This window comes from Giraffa tippelskirchi, chromosome 11 (assembly GCF_054371585.1).
Source record: "Giraffa tippelskirchi isolate mGirTip1 chromosome 11, T2T-mGirTip1v1.2.pri, whole genome shotgun sequence".
Classification (NCBI taxonomy): Eukaryota; Metazoa; Chordata; class Mammalia; order Artiodactyla; family Giraffidae; genus Giraffa; species Giraffa tippelskirchi.
The window spans coordinates 129,577,224-129,602,319 of NC_137285.1; the positions used below are offsets into that span (position 1 = coordinate 129,577,224).

Below are 25,096 nucleotides of genomic sequence, written 5' to 3' on the forward strand. Positions count from 1 at the left end.
TTGGCCACGTGATGCGAAGAGCTGACTCATTTGAAAAGACCCTGATGCTGGGAAAGATTGAGGGCAGGAGGAGAAGGGGACGACAGAGGATGAGATGGTTGGATGGCATCACCGACTCAATGGACATGAGTTTGAGTAAACTCTGGGAGTTGGTGATGGACAGGGAAGCCTGGTGTGCTGCCGTCCATGGGGTTGCAAAGAGTTGGACACGACTGAACCACTGAACTTAATAATTTATTGATCATTTATCTTATGCTTATTATTATTTTATTTGAAAATAACTGTTACAAAATGGTTAGCATTACAGTGCCCTTTGCCAGTTTTAAATAACTAGAAAGCAACCAAGCAGCAACATTTAAACAAATCTTACTATAGTATCTTCTTTATGGTGGCTTTCTTGTCTCCTTCAAAGAGGATTGAGAGCTTTTTGATTGTTTCATATTTTGATTTTACATTTATTCCCTCTCTGGTCTGAATTCCTCTAAAGCCACAGTTTTATTCACATGGCAGTGTTGATGTAAGACATTTATTCATGTATTAATTTCACATTTAGCAATTACTTGCTGGGTGTCACATTCTCTTAAGGGCTAAGAACAAAACTGTAAATAAGCCACACAGCCTGGTTGGAGCATTTTTGGGAAAGCATTTGTCTTTTTGAAAAAGAGATATATCTGGGTAAAACCTTCCGCCTTCTTTTTCTTCTTGCCTTAAATATAGACAGTGACAAGAAAGGCCTAGAGGATTGCAGAGAAAACTTTACTGAGTATTGCTGAGAACAAACACCAGATATTAGTTATCTCGATTTCTAATATGTGAAAAAGTCAGCTCTCACTTCTTAAACTATTATAGTTGGATATTCTTTTCCTTGCATCTGAAGGCATTTTTGACTCACACAACATATGCAATCAATCAGGAAATGGATTGATGTTTCCCAGTAATGTTATCAAGTACTTGTAATAACAGTTAATGATACTGCATAAGATTCTACATTAAGTATAAGTGGTAAAACGGGAGCAAAAGATGCAGCTTTATTGCTTGCAAAAAGAGAACTGAAACCAATGGTCCAAAGTTTCAGTGGGTCAGATTTGGATTCTACATAAATTAGACCTTTCTAATACAGTGTACCGGAGAAGGCAATGGCACCCCACTCCAGTACTCTTGCCTGGAAACTCCCATGGACAGAGAAGCCTGGTAGGCTGCAGTCCATGGGGTCGCTAAGAGTCGGACACGACTGAGCGACTTCACTTTCACTTTTCCCTTTCATGCACTGGAGAAGGAAATGGCAACCCACTCCAATATTCTTGCCTGGAGAATCCCAGGGACGGCGGAGCCTGGTGGGCTGCCGTCTATGGGGTCGCACAGAGTTGGACGCGACTGAAGCGACTTAGCAGCAGCAGCAATACAGTGTACCGTTAATGAAGTATGCCATCTTGCAAAGAGATTAATTTCCAATCCATTAAACTTCTCAGGAAGAGGCAATAATACCAGAGAAACAATTCCAGAACTGCATGGAAAGACAGATAAGAAACTACCAATATTCCTTCTTACTCCAAGGTTCTAAGAGCAATCTTCAACAATAAGTGTCAAAATGAAAAAAGCTTGAAATCAAAAATTTAAAAAGTGGTTAAATTCCAAATTGAAATAACCAGAACATCCCATTTCCTCAATTCTGATTGAAATTATACTGGACAATTAGAGATCATTATAGTTTCATCTGATTCCTACTCATAAAGATGAAAGATTTTATTTACATCTACAAATGTAATTTTTCTTTCTTCTATGAGTCAATAGACATAGAAAAATGAGACTATAGTACAGAATTTAGGCTTCTAAGCATGCTGAAGAGGTAAACTTACACAGAGTTAATTGTTGTTGTGTTAGTCACTTAGTCGTATCTGACATTTTGCAACTACATGGATTGTAGCCCTGCAGGCTCCTCTATCAGTGGGATTCTCCAGGCAAGAATACTGGAGTGGGTAGCCATTCTCTTTCTTCTACAGGGGATCTTCCCGACACAGGGATTGAACCCAGGTCTCTTGCACTGTAGGCAGATTCTTTGCCATTTGAGCCACCAGGGAAGCCCACACAGGGTTAATAAAAGCTGTCTAGTAGATGTGTAGTATGAGTTTTAATTCAGCAAAAGAAAGAATTCTTTACTTTTAGCTAAAAATACTCTATAAATAATTGCAGTTATGACTCAAGGTGATTATTTAATAATCTTAACATTACAGGAAAGTTCAATATGTTAAGATTTGATTTTTTAAAAACTTAAACCAAAGTTATTATTAAACAATTCAATGTTTAGGGCTAAAATGAGAGCCTTGCTAAGAATGAAATAGTCACATGTCCCATTGCCCACACAGAGGGGAGAAATGGCATACACCTCTCAAGTTGCATGACTCACTCACTACCTGACAGATATAGAACATATGCACATGACCCAGGCCCCTCTGGAGAAGTCAGAATATATCTTAAAAAGACAGTTACAAGAAATAAATCTGAGGTTATTGATATCTCTCCCGGCAACCTTGATTATAGCTTGGGCTTTCTCCAGCCCAGTGTTTCTCATGATGTACTCTGCATATAAGTTAAATAAGCAGGGTGACAATATACAGCCTTGATGTACTCCTTTGCCTATTTGGAACCAGTCTGTTGTTCCATGTCCAGTTCTAACTGTTGCTTCCTGACCTGCATACAGGTTTCTCAAGAGGCAGGTCAGGTGGTCTGGTATTCCCATCTCTTTCAGAATTTTCCACAGTTTTTTGTGATCCACACAGTCAAAGGCTTTGGCATAGTCAATAAAGCAGAAATAGATGTTTTTCTGGAACTCTCTTGCTTTTTCAATGATCCATCAGATGTTGGCAATTTGATCTCTGGTTCCTCTGCCTTTTCTAAAACCAGCTTGAACATCTGGAAGTTCACAGTTCACATATTGCTGAAGCTTGTCTTGGAGAATTTTAAGCATTACTTTACTAGCGTGTGAGATGAGTGCAATTGTGTGGTACTCTGAGCATTCTTGGCATTGCCGCGAGAAATATCAATAACCTCAGATATGCAGATGACACCACCCTTATGCCAGAAAGTGAAGAAGAACTGAAGAGCCTCTTGAGGAAAGTGAAAGTGGAGAGTGAAAAAGTTGGCTTAAAGCTCAACATTCAGAAAACTAAGATCATGGCATCTGGTCCCAGCACTTCATGGCAGATAGATGGGGAAACAGTGGAAACAGTGGCTGACTTTATTTTTCTGGGCTCCAAAATCACCACAGATGGTGACTGCAGCCATGAAATTAAAAGACACTTACTCCTTGGAAGGAAAGTTATGACCAACCTAGATAACATATTAAAAAGCAGAGACATTACTTTGCCAAAAAAGGCCCATCTAGTCAAGGCTATGGTTTTTCCAGTGGTCATGTATGGATGTGAGTTGGACTATAAAGAAAGCTGAGCTCCGAGGAATTGATGCTTTTGAACTGTGGTGTTGGAGAAGACTCTTGAGAGTCCCTTGGACTGCAAGGAGATCCAACCAGTCTATCCTAAAGGAGATCAGTCCTGGGTGTTCATTGGAAGGACTGATTGTGAAGCTGAAACTCCAATACTTTGGCCACCTGATGTGAAGAGCTGACTCATTGGAAAAGACCCTGATGCTGGGAAAGATTGAGGGCAGGAGGAGAAGGGGACGACAGAGGATGAGATGGCTGGATGGCATCACCGACTCGATGGACATGGGTTTGGGTGGACTTAGGGAGTTAGTGATGCACAGGGAGGCCTGGTGTGCTGCGGTTCATGGGGTCACAAAGAGTCAGACACAACTGAGTGACTGAACTGAACTGATAAGCAATAAATCACTTAAAAAAAATGCTGGTGAAAAACAACATTCACCATGTAATTTGTACAGCATTGGATGTGTGTTCCTCTAAATGAAGCAGCTTGCTTTCCTCCGGGAAATGCCAAACATGAACTGTGGTAGGGCCTCCCACTGGATTTCTTGAAAAGAGGGAACAAAAGTGATATGATCTTGGATTTCACAGAGCTTATATTCTAGTTGCTATGAACATCGCATGACTAAAGTGGGATGGAATATTAAATACTGATTTATTCTTTTTAAGTGAAGTAACTTCCTTCTTGTTTTTCACACTCCAAATAGAAACCTCTCACTCCCAAGAAAGGCTTGCAAATAACACAACGGGTTCTGCCCAACATTTACTGCTATACAAACCTATTTGACTACTGGCTCTGATTTAAGTTAAGAAAAATAAATATAAATGACTCTTCTGAACCTTATGTGTATAGATTAATATTATAATACCAAGTCTAAAGTTTCAAAGTCTAATTGCCACATTAATATTTACAATGGGTATTTTTCTACTTAGCATTTTGTTTTCATCTAATGCAAAAAAGCAAAATGGCGCTCTGAGGAGGCTTTGCAAATAGCTGTGAAAAGACAGGAAGCGAAAAGCAAAGGAGAAAAGGAAAGATATACCCATTTGAATGCAGAGTTCCAAAGAATAGCAAGGAAAGATAAGAAAGCCTTCCTCAGTGATCAATGCAAAGAAATAGAGGAAAACAATAGAATGGGAAAGACTAGAGATTTCTTCAAGCAAATTAGAGATACCAAGGGAACATTTCATGCAAAGATGGGCTCAATAAAGGACAGAAATAGTAGGGACCTAACAGAAGCAGAAGATATTAAGAAGAGGTGGCAAGAATACACAGAAGAATTGTACAAAAAAGTTCTTCATGACCCAGACAATCACGATGGTGTGATCACTCACCTAGAGCCAGACATCTTGGAATGTAAAGTCAAGTGGGCCTTAGAAAGCATCACTACGAACAAAGCTAGTGGAGGTGATGGAATTCCAGTTGAGCTATTTCAAATCCTGAAAGATGATGCTGTGCAAGTGCTGCACTCAATATGCCAGCAAATCTGGAAAACTCAGCAGTGGTCACAGGACTGGAAAAGGTCAGTTTTCATTCCAATCCCAAAGAAAGGCAATGCCAAAGAATGCTCAGACTACCGCACAATTGCACTCATCTCACACTCTGGTAAAGTAATGCTTAAAATTCTCCAAGACAGGCTTCAGCAATACATGAACCATGAACTTTCAGATGTTCAAGCTGGTTTTAGAAAAGGCAGAGGAACCAGAGATCAAATTGCCAACATCCAATGGATCACTGAAAAAGCAAGAGAGTTCCAGAAAAACATCTATTTCTGCTTTATTGACTATGCCAAAGCCTTTGACTGTGTGGATCACAATAAACTGTGGAAAATTCTGAAAGAGATGGGAATACCAGACCACCTGACCTGCCTCTTGAGAAACCTGTATGCAGGTCAGGAAGCAACAGTTAGAACTGGATATGGAACAACAGACTGGTTCCAAATAGGCAAAGGAGTACATCAAGGCTGTATATTGTCACCCTGCTTATTTAACTTATATGCAGAGTACATCACGAGAAACCCTGGGCTGGATGAAGCCGAAGCTGGAATCAAGATTGCCGGGAGAAATATCAATAATTTCAGATATGCAGATGACACCACCCTTATGTCAGAAAGTGAAGAAGAACTAAAGAGCCTCTTGATGAAAGTGAAAGTGGAGAGTGAAAAAGTTGGCTTAAAGCTCAACATTCAGAAAGCTAAGATCACGGCATCTGGTCCCAGCACTTCATGGCAGATAGATGGGGAAACAGTGGCAACTGTGGCTGACTTTATTTTTCTGGGCTCCAAAATCACTGCAGATGGTGACTGCAGCCATGAAAATAAAAGACGCTTACTGCTTGGAAGGAAAGGTATGACCAACTTAGCAGCATATTAAAAAGCAGAGACATTACTTTGCCAATAAAAGTCCGTCTAGTCAAGGCTATGGTTTTTCCAGTGGTCATGTATGGATGTGAGTTGGACTATAAAGAAAGCTGAGTGCCAGAGAATTGATGCTTTTGAACTGTGGTGTTGGAGAAGACTCTTGAGAGTCCCTTGGATTGCAAGGAGATCCAACCAGTCCATCCTAAAGGAGATCAGTCCTGGGTGTTCATTGGAAGGACTGATTGTGAAGCTGAAACTCCAATACTTTGGCCACCTGATGTGAAGAGCTGACTCATTGGAAAAGACCCTGATGCTGGGAAAGATTGAGGGCAGGAGGAGAAGGGGACGACAGAGGATAAGATGGCTGGATGGCATCACCGACTCAATGGACATGGGTTTGGGTGGGCTCTGGGAGTTGGTGATGGACAGGGAGGCCTGGTGTGCTGCGGTTCATGGGGTCGCAAAGAGTTGGACACAACTGAGAGACTGAACTGAACTGAACAGTGCATACACTTCATGTTTACATCAGTGATTTCTTTTCACTGACTTTTCAACCAGTTGTGAATGCTTCTTAACATACACCCGTGGACAAGCTGATTGGTCCTTTCACAAACAGACATGTTTGAATACAAAAGGTCCATTCTATTACATGTCTGCTAATACTACAACTGATCTCATCAATATAGTAGTCTGAAGAATTGGTTATTCAGGAATAGGTTTTCTCCCTTCCCCCAACACTAGCATTTTTCTTTCTAATGACACTTGTAATTGAAAAACATTCTAAGTCCAAACCACTTGCTTTGTTGAGTCATGCTAAGTTGTGCAATATTATGTTCCATTCCATCTGGCATTAGACAATATGATAAGATCTAGAATCCTGAATTTTTATTCAAATATGTTTCAGATATAGATGTTTCAAGGTATCATGAAACTATCTATAAATCAGGATTTATTTTGCAGATGTGTTCTATAGCCTTTATGATGGTCACTAAAAAGTAAACAACTACAACATTTTTCATTGTACCAAATGTGGTTTTCCTATCCAAATGTTAAAAATTATTACCATTCATCTGAAGAACTTGTTAAGCATCTAAAATTTTGTACCGGTAAGTATCTGGAATATGCCTTGAAGCAACTTCTGTTTACAGACAAAGTCTGTAAGATATCCAAATACCACTGTGATGTGTTTACAGTTTATAAAAGAATGAAATAGCAAGTCCTTTTGAGTGCATATTTCTAAATGAGCATTAAATGAATTGGGAAAAAAACTAGAAAATTTTCATGTCTGGTGCATGCCAAGTGAATGATTGCATTCATCTTCCCTTTGCAGCTTGCTTTTGGTTGATGAGAGACTTTCTCTAATGGTCATTAAGGTCATTGCTGGGAATTAGTTTACTTTTGTAAATGGATTTCACCTGGAGATGTCATTTCCCTGCAATCAACTGTATCATCTTGGGACTATGAGCAATGATGCTGAACTACTGACAGATGGAGAATTTTGAAATGAGTTCCAACTAATTCTGACAGCCATCACTTCCCACCACCCTTAGTTAAAAATTAACTTTCAATAGTGGGAAAGAAAGATGATGAAACATACCCAATACCTACAAAAGATGCTTAATATCATAAATTGTTATCCATCATTTCTTTTTTGGGGAGGGAGAATGAGTCCATCTACAGAGTCCATCTATTAAATAAAACCGAAAGTTCATTACACTATATCGCCTATGAAATTAAACTTATAGTCAGTCACGAAGAAGCAATCTCCCAGGAAACATCATTGTTACAGGAATCAAAAACATTGTGTTGAGACTTCCCTGGTGGTTCAGTGGTTAAGAATACATCTGTCAATGCAGGGGACACAGGTTCAATCCCTGGTCCAGGGAGATTCCACACGCTTCGGGGGAATTAAGCTTGTGTGCCTCAACTACTGAGCCTGCACTCCACAACAAGGGAAGCCATTCCAACTAGAGAGAAGCCCCTGCTTGCCCCAGCTAGAGAAAGCCAATGTGCAGAACAAAGAGCCAGCACAGTAAAAAATAAACATTAAAAAAAAAAGCATTTGTCAAAAAGAAGCACTAAAATTCACTTGCATAGCTTATCTAATTTAATTAACCCTTAAGGCTTGTCTTTTAAAGTTTTCCCGAAATGGGGAATAGCAACAGTACATTTCTCCAATAGTCAAGAACATCCAAATATTTAAAGTATTTCAGAGGATACTGGTAGCCGGCTGGGGCCACAAAGAGCTAACAGGCTTGGTCACTGCTTCAAAACTGAAAAGGTAAACAAGAGGGAAGCCTCCCTCACTACAGGCTCTGAAAAAGAGGTAGGATCATGGATGCTGGGCCTTCAGTAGTGTAAGCACCCAATTGCTGGAATGATTTATGGTCTCGTGGGAAATTCTCTAGGGGGCTCTATAATTAACAAAATAGGTAAGTTTGGCAGATGCATTAGCTTGCAGCTGAACACTGCTTTTGGAAAAATCCAGGTGAAAGATGAACAAAATACACAGTCCTATGTTACTAGAATTACTGATGGATGTTCTACCTTTTTTCAGCATGTGTATCTCTTTTTGATACCCTATATCCCTGCCGGCTTTGCTGCTCTTGTGCCAGTGATGGCCAGGCAGAGAAATGCAAGCTCTGTTCATGCTAATACTTGACTTTTTTTTTTAGCATATTAGGAAAAGATGTAAGGATGTTGATGAGGGAAAGTTGGAATTTTATGAGCTAAATAGGTAAAAAAACAGTAATGTAAAAATTGTACATTTCAGTCATGTACCAATGTGAAAAAAAGCACTGATCATTATAATAAAGATGTGTTTGAAATGGGGATGGAAACTTGAGGATAAATGGAATTTAATAATGTAGCTATGGTTCATCTGTACATGGGGAGTGATTTAATTCAGAAACTCAGGATCATATTTGAGATTTTGATGTATATGTATATGCAAGGAAGAAATAAGGAATAGAGTGAACATAAACAGATCATAGAGTTTAAGTGAGCCTGCTGATACAATAAAAAAGAAATATAAATTTAATTATGTGAAGAACTTAAAGGTGGCCATATCTTTGAGAAGTCATATAGTACAAATAAGTATTACATGTTGGGAGTTTTGGGAAAAACTAATCCCTCACACCTCAACTGAGAAGTAGACATGAGATCTGGATTGGAGAACTCACAGGGTATAGAGCTTTTCACAACTTTTCTCCAAGTTCAGATCTTGAAATTCTTATTCAGTCAACCCCACGAAGGAACATGGCTTACACAATGCTCTCTGAATGCAAATGGGAAGAAAGGAAATGGTGAGAACAGTGGGACTCTTGGCTTGTGTCCTGACCCTGGCTGTTCACTGCATGGAGATAAAATCTGAGAAAACACAGGCCATGAGAAAGCAAGAAAATGTAGCAAAAGCCCAGGTTATACATGAGGTAGAGTAGTACCATTCTACACTTTAATCCAGTCCAGTAGAACAATGTGGAACCATGGATGTTGGGATTTTAATCTCCCAGATTAGATAGGCCACTTCTGTTGGGGAGAAAAAATAATGTAGAGAAAGAAGTTTCTGTATTTCCTCTCAGAGAATAAATGTTGGTGGAAGTTTCTATTTTTATGGGAAAATGAAGAAATATGTAAAGATGGAGAAAATTTTTCTTCCTACACTCTTCTGCTATTTTTCTGCTTGTTTTATTCAAAATGCTTTCAGTTTTTGTAAATGACAGAAAAATCAATGAAAAGAGCTCAACAAGCAAAACGTGTAAGTGAATGTGTAGTGATTTTATTTGCAATGGCCTCAAAATAGAAACAACCAAAATGTCCTTCAAGAAGTGGAGTTAAATTATGAACAGTTAAATTATGGTATATTCACATCATGGGATACCAAATAAGAAAAAGTAAAACAAACAAACAAAAATGAACTATTGGGATTTCCCTGGTGGTCTGGTGGCTAAGAATCTGAGCTCCCAATGTAGGGGGCCTTGGTTCGACCCCTGATTGGGGAACTAGATACTACATGCCATAGCTTAGACCTGGCACAGCCAAATAAATAGATAAAAATAGTAAAAGAAATGAACTATTGATACAGCAACTTGGATGAATTAAAGGACATTAAGCTGAGGGAGAAAAGTCAATCTCATATGGTCACATACTGTATGACTGCACTTATGTAACATTAGTCATAAAGATGGAAAGCAGATTAATGACTGCCAAGAGTGAGGGATGGTGGGTGGGGGGTGAGTTTGACGAAGAGGAGGTAGCATGAGCGAGGTCTTCGTTGTGAGAGCACAGTCCTGTGTCTCAGCAGCAGTGGTGGTTAGATAGAAAAGCACACGTGATGAGATGGCACAGGACTGTGCACACTTACATACTAACGCTCATATCTTGGCTTGATATTGATGTAAGAACAATTGGGGAAACACTGGGTGAAGAATACACAGAATCTGTACTATTTTTGCAACTTCCTGTGAATCTATATCTCAAAATAGAGTAAAAACAAAAAAAAAAAAGGAAAGAAAAAATGGCTCAAGTGAGAAAGAGAATACATTGGTTTACGGAATTGGGTAGTAAAGGGGTTGAATCTACCTAATTTCAGGCAAACCTGGATTAAACAGTTTAAGTGACATCATTACGAGCTTTCTCCTTTTCTCAGTTCTGCTCACTTTTCTGTGTGTTTATTCTGCAGACAGCTTTCTCAGTGAAGCTGGGGAAGATGTAAGAAATCTAGGCTTATCTGAAGCTAATACGTTTTAACCCCGAAACGAAACAAATTCTTTACCATTAGGGAAGATTCTGAACTTCTTTTTAAAATTTTTATACATTTTTAAAGGTTACAATCCATTTAGAATTATGCAAAATGGTGGTTATATTCCCCATGTTGTACAAAACATCCTTGTAACCTAACTTACACCCAAAAGTCTATACCTCCCACTCTCCTACCCCTACTCAGTCCCCACTAGCAACCAGTAGATTGTTCCATCTGTGAGTCTGCTTCTTTTTTTGTTACATTCACAAGTTTGTTATAATTTTTAGATTCCATATATACAGTATTTGTCTATGATTTCACTTAGCATAATGCCCTCCAAGACCATCCACTGTTGCTGCAAATGGCAAAAATTTCATTCTTTTTTATGAGTTGTATTCTATTGTATATATATACCACATCTTCTTTATCCATTTGTTTGTTGATGGACACTTAGTTTGCTTCCTTATTGTGGCTATTGTAAATAATGCTGCTGTGAACATTGAAATGCATGCATTTTTTCAAATTTTCTTTTTCAGATATATACTCAGAAGATGAATTGCTGGGTCATATGGTAGCTCTTTCTCTCTCTATATATTTTTTTGAGAAATCTCCATACTATTTTCCACAGAGGCTGCACCAATTTACATACTCACCAACAGTGTACGAGGGTTTCCTTCTCTCCACATTCTTGCCAACGTGTTATTTGTGTTCTTTTTTGATGACAGTCATTCTGACAGGTGTGAGGTAATAATACCTCATTGTGATTTTCACTTGCATTTCTCTGATGATTAGCTATATTGAGCATCTTCTCATGTGCCTGTTGGCCACCTGCATTTCCTCTTTAGAAAAATGTCTGTTCAGTTCTTCTGCCCATTCTTTAATCAGGGTTTGTTTTTTTTTTTTGATGTTGAGTTGTATAAGCTGTTGAATATGTTGGATATTAATCCCTTGTTGGTTGTATTATTTGCAAATATTTTCTCCCATTCAGTAGGTTGTCCTTTCATTTTGTTGATGGCTTTCCTATGAAGTGCAAAAGCTTTCATGTTTAATTAAGTCCCATTTGTTTATTTTTGCTTTTATTTCCTTTGTTTTTAGAGATGGGTCCAAAAAATACTGCTATGATTTAAGTGGAAGAATATTCTATGCTTTCTTCTAGGCATTTTATAGTATCTCGTCTTACATTTAGGTCTTTAATCCACTTTATTTTTGCATATGGGTATTAGAGAAGGTTCTAATTTCATTCTTTTACATATAGCTGTCTAGTTCTCTCAGCACCACTTGTCAAAGAGACTGGGAAACCACTGAATTTTGGATCAGATGTCTACTTGAAACCAATCATTGTTTACAGGAAGTTGGGGTACAGAATAGTCATGATGAGCTGAGGGAATGTGTGTGTGTGTGTGCACGCGTGTGTGTGCAGAGATAATTCCAATAGGATCTCACTGAGGAAGAGTGGTTTCCCAGAGAAAAAGTGAGATGGCTTCATCAAACTCAGGTTAGGTGGACCAAGCAAAACAAATGTCTGCTGTATTACTAAAATGTCAGAATAACAACTCTGTGGACATGTACAAATACTTGATAATCTAACTTGCAAAACATTTGAATAATTATATATAATACTATAATGAAGAGAGGTTACACGTTTAAATTATACATATCTTGGGGAAGAAAAGTAAAGGCTAGTAAGAATGAAAAAAAATTTAGTAATTAACTAAACACCTACAAGGAATATGGTCCCAAAATGTGTGGCAAAATCAATCTCATCTACATGGCAATCCTAGTGAAGCTGATAAAGTTAATTCACTTTGATCTCTAAGTAAGAGAATCAAATTTTACAGGTAAAATGATGAATAGCTGAAAGAGGTTAAATTGAAGTTTTGGGAAAAAAAGTAGAGGCCCTTAAACATTGACTCCAATATTTAAAATCACTTAGGCATTCAAACTTGGAAAATATCTTTTTTGTAGGGCAAAACTCCCACTGTAGTTATCTATTAAGCTCAGTGTTAGCTGGGAACTTTTTGTCTGAGTTGGGGACATTTTAGGTAGTGCTCTGTAATGTAAGACAGTAAAAAAGTTGATGGCTGCTGGGAATCTATTTTGTAAGTAGATTCTCTTCAAACTGTAGGGGCAGAGCTAACTGGGGGCTCAATGGTTCAGCTGTCTTGAAATTGAATAGGGAAGTGGAATGAAGGTAGATTTATTTGGAGAAAGCAAAGGAAGCAGGAAGAGTAGAGAACATACAGTCAGAGCAGTCAAGTGATGATCTTTGAGGCTTAGTTCAAATACATTAATATTTTTTTATGGGATATGAAGAATTCAAGGGAGCAATGCACTTGCAACATTCTCAGGTAGCATTTTGAACTGAATAAGAACTGGGGTGTGAGTTAACCTACATTAATAATTGCTATTTGGAAGAACAGGGGGGAATAATAATTAAAAAAGATACTGTGATTCTGAAACAGCCACATGAAGGGAGAATGGGAAAGGAATGTGAGCAGAGGGTAGTGATATTAGAAAGGATTCCTTATATTTTCTATTTGAGAAGCAGCTTGCAGAGAATAAGAATATTCTGCAGGGATAAGAAATAAGGCTGAGGACAGTATTTTTGTCCAAAGTCCTGATCATAGAACTGTTTTCCTCTCATGTCACTAATCTTCTTAATTATACCAAACAGACATCTTTCACCTTCCATCTGTTTGAAAGTATGAGAATAAACTACTTTTTCATTCTTAATTTTTTTTTATTATGGCTCTTGGCTTATTTTGTCTTACATCTGCTTTACGTACATATACACATGTGACAGAAATATCTCAGAACTAACCTTTCCTGGCAGCTCTTAACTTGATGGACTAATCCCTACAGTGGCTGTTATGCAGAACTTGCCATTTGCAAAGCTTGAGTGGTTTCTTAAATGATGTTCAATCTGAGAAGTATGGACTATCTGTCAACTGCCGCCTTTTGGGGGAAGTTACAGGAGAGGAAGAACTCAGCACTCTACATACACATTTCAAAAACAACCATCCTGTGCTGACTCCTGAAAACAAGGTTATATTTTGTCTTAGTGTCCGAGTTGTTTCTTCAAATTTTGATTATATACAAAAACATTTTGAATATAAACCAATGACTCAAATTTTATCTTGAGTAGTTGCCAACAACTTTTGAGCAAGTTGTGAATATGCAACAAGTAATATCATGTGATATTTTGATTGCAAGACACACATACAATTGTCCTTGAAAAATCAATACATAGGATTTGTGAATGCCTTTAGTAATATTAAGGGCTTCCCTTGTGGCTCAGCTGGTCAAGAATCTGCCTGCAATGGGGGAGACCTGGGTTTAATCCCTGGATTGGGAAGATCCCCTGGAGAAGGGAAAGGCTACCCACTCCAGTATCCTAGCCAGAATTCCATGGATTGTACAGTCCATGGGGTTGCAAAGAGTCAGACACGACTGAGCAACTTTCATTTTCACAGTAATATTAAAGACTGCTACTAATACTTAATAATACTCTAAATTGTTTTGTTTTTGATGTAAACAATACAAGCTAAACCTAATTTACTTATACCTATAAAACACATTGAACAAATCGTTCTACCGAATCACAGATGACCATGGGAATGGAATTTATTTCCTGTAGTAGATCCTTTTTGTATGCTTTATATATCCAGTTATCTATCTATCTATCTATCTATCTATCTATGCAGAGTATTAGCCCCACTGTAGATGGAGGCAATGCATGGACTAGGGATAGCAGCAACCCTTTTACACCAAACTGAGTTCAAAGTTCCAACTCTGCTACTGTGGTCTTTGACAAACTCACTTTGTAAGGGTCATCTTTTTTTCTAAGTAGAAAAATAAATATATTTTGTCTATAAACCATCATGTAAAATAATTGTGTCTAGGAGTTTGGGAATTCAAAATTTTCATTTTAGAAAATCAATATGATGTATATGCTGTACTTACATAACTACACCTATGGGGACTGAGGCAACATCCCATAATCAGACATTAGCATTTCTGTAGTGGAAACTTTGAATGTTCACACTAAGTGGGATAAAGACTATCAACAGTCCCACATTAGCAGAAGTATGGTTTTACAGACAAAAATTACAAAAACAGAAAACTTCTGATTTTCAAAATTTGTGAAGTTCTTAGAATTGTAAATGAGGGACTGTGAGTCTGTAACATCTACTGTAAAGGCTTGTTGTGAGGAATAAATGAAAAATGCATTTAAAGAGATTATCACGCGATGAGAGTCCAAAAGAGTTAAGACTATTATTAAGAGTTATTGACTGACGGCTCCTTCACAAATGATGGGACACTATAACGTCTGTGATTGGAAGTCGGTCTCAAAGCAAAGTTAAAATGTCTGATCTGATTCTAGGGCTTGCATCTTCATTAACACCAAAGGGCTAACTGAGCAGTTACCTTAGATATCCAAGTTATTTAAATATGAAGAACCAAAGGATAATTTAAAATAAAATATATTTCTTATGCATGCAAATCCCTTTTCTGATTATTAAGCATACATTCAATATTTATAGTTAGTTCTGCTGTAGCTGTTTTGAAAATATGCTTTTGCTATGACACCATTTATATATCAGGGAACAATTTCAGCATAATGTGCATTTTACATTTGTTTATGAGATTTCATCCAAACGCAACATTAGGTGAACACAGAAAACTGCACACAGGTGAACCAAGCCATGGGGTACACAAAACACACACTCTCAAGAACAATGCGCCACAGCCATCCACATCTGATGTTACACATTTCTACCTGATTTAGATCACCACCGGCCTGCCATCTTTTCATTTTAACCCACACACTGCAACTCTCTTACACCCATTTCCACTAGCAAACTTCACTTCTTTTTCAGGGCAAAGCGCCTTAATTATAGTAGCATTTATGCATTTCTTAAACATTTAACATGTAAAATGCAGTTATTTATATTAGGTTTTGGTGTTTTACTGTGCCAATGACAAAGTTTTTGAGTGTTGTACCCTTGACTCCACTTGCCTGGTAAGCCCTGTGGCTTCATTGCACAGTTTGGCATAGCTCAGTGATTCTGAGGAACATGTACGCCCTGTTACAGCAGAGCTGTCACTCATCATATGTGGCATGGACTGTACCTACCTCCTGGCATGTAAACAAAGTTAATACAATATCCAGGCACATGAGAACAAGTACTCCAACTAATTTACAAAAGTAGGAAAGTATAATAAAAACGTATTTGTATTATGTTACTCTACCAAAACCAAACTTTAAGTCTTAACTTAGTAAAAATGAAAGAGAGACTGGTGGAGTTAGCATTACTGTGTGAAAGTGTTTGTTTCAAACTGGCAAATAATTCTCATGAGTTAAATACCTAATAGTTTTAACTATATTCTATAATGTTCAGTTAATTTTAGTCATGATCAATCCCTACATTTTTGCTCAAAGTATGTTCTTAGGGATATCACTCAGTTCAGTTGCTCAGTCGTGTCTGACTCTTTGCGATCCCATGAACTACAGCACGCCAGGCCTCCCTGTCCATCACCAACTCCTTGAGTCCACCCAAACCCAGGTCCATCGAGTCAGTGATGCCATCCAGCCATCACATCCTCTGTCGTCCCCTTCTCCTCCTGCTCTCAATCTTTCCTAGCATCAGGGTGTTTTCTAATGAGTCAGCTCTTTGCATCAGGTGGCCAAAGTATTGGAGTTTCAGCTTCAACATCAGTCCTTCCAATGAACACCCAGGACTGGTCTCCTTTAGGATGAACTGGTTGGATCTCCTTGCAGTCCAAGGGACTCTCAAGAGTTTTTTCCAACACCACAGTTCAAAAGCATCAATTCTCCGGCGCTCAGCTTTCTTTATAGTCCAACTCACATCCTTACATGACCACTGGAAAAACCATAGCCTCAACTAGACAGACCTTTGTTGGCAAAGTAATGTCTCTGCTTTTTAATATGCTATCTAGGTTGGTCATAACTTTCCTTCCAAGGAATAAGCATATTTTAATTTCATGGCTGCAGTCACCATCTGCAGTGATTTTGGAGCCCGAGAAAATAAAGTCTGTCACTGTTTGCATTGTTTCCCCATCTATTTACCATGAAGTGATGGGAATGCTTTAATAAAAGGAGGTACTTTTTTTGTATTTAATAAGAACATGGCAATATTTTCAGATTCATAAACAAGTATGTAGTGATGAAATATCTGGGGTGCTTTACAGTACTCCAGCAAAGGAAGAAAAACAAGGGAAAAGGGGATCTCCCAGACAGATGTGGAAAAATTTGGTAAGTGGACTCAGTATTATGATTATATGAAGGTTCACTGTATTATCCTCAATTAGAAAGTTTTTTAAAAGTTTGATGTTTCAAAGGAATTTGGGAATTACTGTGTTAAATCAAGTAAGATTCTGACTATAAGACTTCAGGGACTTATATTGTCAAAGGGTGCAGCCAATGTCCTGGAAGGCTGCTGCTTCCCACTCTTGACATGGAGCCCTTTTCTTGGCATGGTATCCAGGTGAGCCATGTTCTGTGGACTATACTTTGGACATCATGACGTAGAGATTATACTGACTACTCCAAAATATTCGCGGAAATTGTGTGCAGTGTTAGTCAAAAGAAACAGCATCATTTGGGTTTCTCTCTGATCTTTTGACTTGCTTCATGAAAATTATTTGCTACCAATTATCACTAAAGAGCAATCTATCTGCGATAGTGGTATTTATGAAATTCACACTTAAGAGATTTTACAAAGATGCCCAGGCTGCTTTCAAATGAGAATAAAAAAATAAACTGCAAAACAAATCAGATGATACATTTTTTAAAAAAATTAAAAAACAAGTATATAGGCTTGAATATAAAGAAATGACTTGGCAGCATACCTTAACTATTAGCAGTGGTTACAACTGGGAATATTGGTAGTGGGTGGTTGAGAGGACGAGGAAACACATTTGTATTGTTTACAGTTCTTTTTGGAAAAAATATTATCTTTTAACAAAAATAAATTATTTTAGTTGAAAATCAATCTATGGTGTTGGGATAGTGGTCAGCCTTAGAGGGAGGCGGGATACAAGAGAGGCTTCTAGGATTCTGATAATTCTCTATTCCTTGATCTCAGGGCTGGTTACACGGTGTGTTTATTCTGTGAAAATTCACTGAGTCATATGTTTATGATTGGTCTATCACCTACATAAAGTTTATTTAAAAATTGCTTTCTAGTGACTTATTAATTATAGCACCTTGTTTTAGTATAAATGCATGTAGTTTTTCCTTATTCATATATTCAACAGGTTTCTTTTCCCACATTCATTATAATTTATTCCCTCTAATTTCTCCTTTACGTGGTTGTAAGAGCAATATTGCATAGGAACCTGGAATGTTAGGTCCATGAATCAAGGCAAATTGGAAATGGTCAAACAGGAGATGGCAAGAGTGAACGTCAACATTCTAGGAATCAGCAAACTAAGATAGGCTGGAATGGGTGAATTTAACTCAGATGACTACTACTGTGGGCAAGAATCCCTTAGAAGAAATGGAGTAGCCATCATGGTCAACAAAAGAGTCCAAAATGCAGTACTTGGATGCAATCTCAAAAATGATAGAATGATCTCTGTTCGTTTCCAAGGCAAACCATTCAATATCACGGTAATCCAAGTCTATGCCCCAACCAGTAACGCCGAAGAAGCTGAAGTTGAACAGTTCTATGAAGACCTACAAGACATTCTAGAACTAACACCCAAAAAAGATGTTCTTTTCATTATAGGGGACTGGAATGCAAAAGTAGGAAGTCAAGAAACACCTGGCGTAACAGGCAAGTTTGGCCTTGGAGTACAGAATGAAGCAGGGCAAAGGCTAATAGAGTTCTGCCACGAGAACGCACTGGTAATAGCAAACACCCTCTTCCAACAACACAAGAGAAGACTCTACACGTGGACATCACCAGATGGTCAACACCGAAATCAGATTGATTATATTCTTTGCAGCCAAAGATGGAGAAGCTCTATACAGTCAGCAAAAACAAGACCGGGAGCAGACTGTGGCTCAGATCATGAACTGCTTATTGCCAAATTCAGACTTAAATTGAAGAAAGTAGGGAAAACCACTAGTCCACTCAGGTATGACCTAGATCAAATCCCATATGAGTATACAGTGGAAGTGACAAATAGATTTAAGGGACTAGACCTGATAGACAGAGTGCCTGATGAACTATGGACAGAGGTTCGTGACATTGTACAGGAGACAGGGATCAAGACAATCCCCATGGAAAAGAAATGCAAAAAAGCAAAATGGCTGTCTGAGGAGGCCTTACAGATAGCTGGGAAGAGAAGAGAAGTGAAAAGCAAAGGAGAAAAGGAAAGATATTCCCATCTGAATGCAGAGTTCCAAAGAATAGCAAGGAGAGATAAGAAAGCCTTCCTCAGCGATCAGTGCAAAGAAATAGAGGAAAACAATAGATTGGGAAAGACTAGAGATCTCTTCAAGAAAATTAGAGATACCAAAGGAACATTTCATGCAAGGATAGGCTCAATAAAGGACAGAAATGGTATGGACCTAACAGAAGCAGAAGATATTAAGAAGAGGTGGCAAGAATACACAGAAGAATTGTACAAAAAAGATCTTCACGACCCAGATAATCACGATGGTGTGATCATTCACCTAGAGCCAGACATCCCGGAATATGATGTCAAGTGGGCCTTAGAAAGCATCACTACGAACAAAGCTAGTGGAGGTGATGGAATTCCAGTTGAGCTATTTCAAATCCTCAAAGGTGATGCTGTGAAAGTGCTACACTCAATATGCCAGCAAATTTGGAAAACTCAGCAGTGGCCACAGGACTGGAAAGGGTCAGTTTTCGTTCCAATCCCAAAGAAAGGCAATGCCAAAGAATGCTTAAACTACCGCACAATTGCACTCATCTCACATGCTAGTAAAGCAATGCTCAAAATTCTCCAAGCCAGGCTTCAGCAATACGTGAACCGTGAACTTCCAGATGTTCAAGCTGGTTTTAGAAAAGGCAGAGGAACCAGAGATCAAATTGCCAATATCCACTGGATCATCGAAAAAGCAAGAGAGTTCCAGAAAAACATCTATTTCTGCTTTATTGACTATGCCAAAGCCTTTGACTGTGTGGATCACAATAAACTGTGGAAAATTCTGAAAAGAGATGGGAATACCAGACCACCTGATCTGCCTCTTGAGAAACCTGTATGCAGGTTAGGAAGCAACAGTTAGAACTGGACATAGAACAACAGACTGGTTCCAAATAGGCAAAGGAGTACATCAAGGCTGTATATTGTCACCCTGTTTATTTAACTTATATGCACAGTACATCATGAGAAACGCTGGGCTGGAAGAAACACAAGGTGGAATCAAGATTGCCGGGAGAAATATCAATAACCTCAGATATGTGGATGACACCACCGTTATGGCAGAAAGTGAAGAAGAACTAAAGAGCCTCTTGATGAAGGTGAAGGAGGAGAGTGAAAAAGTTGGCTTAAAGCTCAACGTTCAGAAAACTAAGATCATGGCATCTGGTCCCATCACTTCATGGGAAATAGATGGGGAAACAGTGGAAACAGTGTCAGACTTTATTTTTTTGGGCTCCAGAATCACTGCTGATGGTGACTGCAGCCATGAAATTAAAAGACGCTTACTCCTTGGAAGGAAGGTTATGGCCAACCTAGATAGCATATTTAAAAGCAGAGACATTACTTTGCCAACAAAAGTCCATCTAGTCAAGGCTATGGTTTTTCCAGTGGTCATGTATGGATGTGAGAGTTGGACGGTGAAGAAAGCTGAGTGCCGAAGAATTGATGCTTTTGAACTGTGGTGTTGGAGAAGACTCTTGAGAGTCCCTTGGACTGCAAGGAGATCCAACCAGTCCATCCTAAAAGAGATCAATCCTGGGTTTTCATTGGAAGGTCTGATGTTGAAGCTCAAACTCCAATACTTTGGCCACCTCATGAGAAGGGTTGACTCATTGGAAAAGATCCTAATGCTGGGTAGGATTGGGGGCGGGAGGAGAAGGGGACGACAGAGGATGAGATGGTTGGATGGCATAACCGACTCGATGGACATTGGTTTGGGTAGACTCCGGGAGTTGGTGATGGACAGAGAGGCCTGGCGTGCTGCAATTCATGGGGTCGCAAAGAGTCGGACACGACTGAGCGACTGAACTGAACTGAACTGCAAAGGTATTGTTAGGAACTTTTATGGAAGATGAAATCCCTAGTTTATAAAAATGGCATATAAGAAAGTCACTCAGTTCTTATGGTATGAGGTGGACCATGAGGTAGGGTTACTTAATCCTGCTAGCTAGCCATTCATCAGTACATGGTAAAAAGATTTCTTTTGAAACCTTATAATTACCTAAGACAAATGGAAAGAAATAATAGACCAACGTAACTGATAAATAGGCAACACAACGAAAGTCCTAATGACAAAGGCAAAACAAAAATTGTCCGTTTGTTCTTCCTACAATAGATCCTGTGTGCACTTTGATGAATACGGAATTATACGTGTCACACTGGGAAGAAACTTCAAAGGTCATTATTCCATCTCACACTCTCCTAATTAGATTTTGATTTGAAAAACATGATCAATAACTAAAAGGCCTAAAATATGCAGCTGATTGTTAAATGGCTGTTTGCTTAAATGGGACAGTTCCTAAGCCATATGAAATTAAAAGTGCATTTAACCAAATACTTGTAATCAGAAGATAAACAGGCCAAACAAGGCAGGTGAACAAAGACATAAGATTAAGTTGCAGCCCCATGTACTTCCTATCACAGAAAAAAATGATTAAAACATGTTCTCATTATCATTAAGAAACCTATAGATTATTCTCAGACTTGGTTCTAGTGCCACTTATCTTGAACTGATTTGAAACACAAATATACAAAATTGATATTTTATGAAAAGTAGTAGTTTAAGGCGTGTAAGGGGTCTGGAAGATCCCCAGGAGGAGGGCATGCAAACCACTCATGCACACACACATGCAAGGGGTAGTCAGTCATGAGACAGAAACGCAGGCACGATCAAGTCTACATATTTAATATATCAAGTAGCAAGAAACAATATTAGTATTTTATTAATGAACACTATTTAAATAATATTTACAACAGCTTTATCAGCACATGTATGTACATTTGTACATCTAAATATGTTTGGAAAGAAAGGTCAGATATATGATTAAAACAATGTAAGACCAAATAAATCCTGGGTCATAATTTTATCACTCCTAAATTCTCATTTTAAAAAACCATTAAGGGAAATTTAACTCTACTATTTTCTAAAATGTTCTAATCAACTTGTAGCATAGTAAAACTGAGCTGCCACCACACTGACTCAGGAATTTTAAAGGGGAGCAAATATTTTAGAAACGTAAAACATACCTTTTCTCTTGAAATTTTATATTTGCTTAGAATACAAAAGCACAAAACAAAAGGAATTTCATTTTCTGCTTGCTGAAGGTATTTGGGTACACCTAGTTTTTAAGATGGTCTTGAAACAAGTTCCTGAAAGGGTCCTGGCAAAAAACTCTTTTAAAAGCAGACTCCTCGATTTTTTTTTCCTTGATTTCGAAGAGGCTCATCTTAGGTTTCCTTTTGAAATACTTCTTCCAAACTTTCTAACCATGCTCGGCTTTACCTTATGGATGTTTCTTTTATATTCTAGAGAAGAAACAGAGATATATATAAATATTGTAAAAGTATAATTCAAAAAGAATTTTCTTCATTCACTAAACTTCACAGTTGGTAATTAATGATTTAAAATATAACACCAACAAAGGAACATTAATACCTTGGCTTGAAAGTAGAAATACATTTCTCTATATTATAAACTGAAGTTTTAGTGCAGAGGTAACGTATGCCCAGCCCATTCCCCAAAGCCAGCAAGTGAAGTCAGTGAAAAAACTCTCACATTTACTTCCATTCTTTTTGAACTAGGAGAGATTATTTCTGTGGGCACTGTTCCCTTTCTTTTGTGCACCATCAAGTTTTTTTTCATTCTTTGGATTACTTCCCTAGGACTTTGAAACTTCTGTATTTTTCCAATTTAGAAGTATCATTGGAATCAGCACTTCTTAATGTGCTGATCCTGATCTCATAGTCCGTTTTCCTTCCACTGCAACCTCACAAATGGGTTCCATTTCTCTATGCCCCTCTTCTGGCTCTTCATCAGTGTTCACAATGATTCTCTACCCAATGTAGTGTTGTTACAACTGGAGGGCACTGACTTCTTTTTGGGTCTGACTAATCCCTCCTTGATTTTCTTGGTCACATTAGGTTTTAGTTTTAGGGGCACATATTCTCTTGACACTCCTTGTTTCTCTAAATGCTCAGTAAACAGAGTTAAGGTCATTTTCACTGATGCTTCCCCCCCCTTTTTTTTTTTCTTGGTACACTGTTAGTTGGAGAAGTCAGTTGCATAGATTCTAAGGAAGGCAGCCCTGGTTCTCTCTCATTTCTCTAGTAATTCCTAATGTGTATTTGGGCATTTTCACTTGGATATCCTAATGGACATAAACCATTCAGTATGTGTGTGTGTGCCCAGTCACGTCCAACTCTTTGTGACCCCATGGACTGTAGCCCACCGGGCTCCTCTGTCTATGGAATTTTCTAGGTAAGAATACTGAAGTGGGTTGCTACTTCCTATTCCAGGGAATCTTCTCGACTGGGGGATGGAACCTGGGTCACCTGCATTGGCAGGTGGATTCTTTACACTAGTGTTACCTGGGAAGCCCACATAAACCATTGGAAGTTGTGTTAGTTGCTCAGTCATGTCCGACTCTTTGCAACCCCATGGACTGTAGCCTGCCAGGCTCTTCTGCTGTGGGGTTTTCCAGGCAAGAATACTGGAGTGGGTTGCCATTACCTTTTCCAGGGGATCTTCCGGATCCAGGGATTGAACCTGGGTCTCCTGTATTGCAGGCAGATTCTTTACTGTCTGAGCTACCAGGGACCTTCACTTTAATACCCTTTTCTAAGGGCTCCGTTATTCTTAATAAGACATAATTATTTCCCCTTTGGCAAGTACTGCAGTTTAGTATTCTCTCCTACTGTTCTCTCATCTCTCTTTACGTATAAGATACTTGATGTATTTTACAGTATTCTTAGAAAATAAGCATATTAGGAAACCCAGATCTCTATTATTTGACAATTATCATAAATTCATTATTTAGTTGTAGAATTATGACTTTCTGGAGAATCTTTTCAGGAGACCAAAGGGACTATACATATCTACACCACCTGTATATACACACTATTAAACATTACTAAATATGGCATGTTAAATCAAATAATCATAGTAAATTTTTCTTTTCAGGACTTCATTGATTTTTAAATTTACATGAAAGACATTTCCATTGAACTTAAGGAACTTCTTGTGGCCACCACAAGAAGTAATGATTTATCAATGCAGCCTAACAAAGCTATTGAGAAATTTTATATTACTCTAATGAAAAAGCATTGACAGGAAAAAAAGTAATAATAGTTTTCATGTTATTCTCAGTATAATCACTATCTCATGAAATCCCTTTAAAAATTTCGAGGACTATAATCATAAGTCCCTTTAGGGAAGAACCAAACTGAGTCTTAATGATCTCTATATTCATCACAGAACCTAGCACACAGTGAGAGTGTAGTAAATAAATGCTTCCTAATTGAAGTCTTAGGAACTACAATGTCCGAAAAACAGGTCTGGACACAAAGGCCTAGGAACTGACTGATGCTATATCCTCTAGTTTCTTGAAGATGCTTTGTTACCATGGACTCATGTCACCTCCATAAGCAACTGAGGGGATGCTGTCACCACATGTGGTTGCAAAGAGTTGGACACAACTGAGCACAACACAAGCACCGTCACTGCCATCAGCATTCTTTCCAACCTGCTCACAGGAGTTAAAATATGACTGTAACCAGGTATAGACTTGAGTTTCACAGTAACTGCACAAATGAGTCAGAGGCCAAATTATTAAAAATAATGGGCAAAGAGGAAAAATTTCAGATATATTTACAGATACAGTTTATCTGTAAATCTATTAAGTAATGTAGCTAATTATATCAAATATTAAATTATTTACCCACCCTTCTGCAATATGAGGCAGTTTGTATAACCAAAAGGGTACAGAATGTAGAGTCAGGAGACCCAGTTCTCCACCAGGAAATCTTTCTGTGGTCTTGGGTACGTGTGTTTTCTATTCTGTGTCTTAAGTTTTCTTATCTATATCAGGGATAACCACTTACTCTGTAATAAAGGTGATGAGTATATAAAAGGAGATTCTTACAAAAGCACTGTAAAAATATGTGGCGTTTATACATGTTAGTTAATCATGTATTAAATATCAGAATAAGAGCTGAGACATACCCATAGTTGGTCTGTTTTCTTGTAAGTGCTTATCACTTGAATTATCTTGATGAACACGCTTTGCAGGTCCAGAGTTTAACTCAGCAGTTAATGAAGTATTTGATGCAGAGCTTCAGGGGAAAATTTTTTTATTTTAGTAAAGCATTCTTTTATATCTCTAAGTTCAAATACATATTCTACATTCAGTTATGATTAAAGAA

The 25,096-nt window shown here is 38.2% G+C and overlaps 1 protein-coding gene and 1 long non-coding RNA gene across 4 annotated transcripts in view; both read right to left on the reverse strand.

Annotated features, from left to right (window-relative positions):
* LOC145526846 (uncharacterized) overlaps positions 1-11,260 on the reverse strand; it is a 59,379-nt gene extending 48,119 nt beyond the window's left edge. The window contains exon 1 of the long non-coding RNA XR_014069231.1: positions 11,191-11,260. This is a non-coding gene — a long non-coding RNA (uncharacterized LOC145526846). The remainder of the gene's footprint in view (positions 1-11,190) is intronic.
* A 10,305-nt stretch (positions 11,261-21,565) lies between these two features.
* The window catches only part of KIF18A (kinesin family member 18A), an 85,007-nt gene continuing 81,476 nt past the window's right edge, over positions 21,566-25,096 (reverse strand). For all 3 annotated transcript variants that reach the window (XM_081543514.1, XM_081543515.1, XM_081543516.1), the window contains 2 exons: positions 24,897-25,006; positions 21,566-22,201 (listed from right to left, as the gene is read on the reverse strand). In XM_081543514.1, the coding sequence (XP_081399640.1) occupies positions 22,119-22,201; positions 24,897-25,006 (193 nt within the window). In that variant the 3' untranslated portion in view covers positions 21,566-22,118. The remainder of the gene's footprint in view (positions 22,202-24,896; positions 25,007-25,096) is intronic.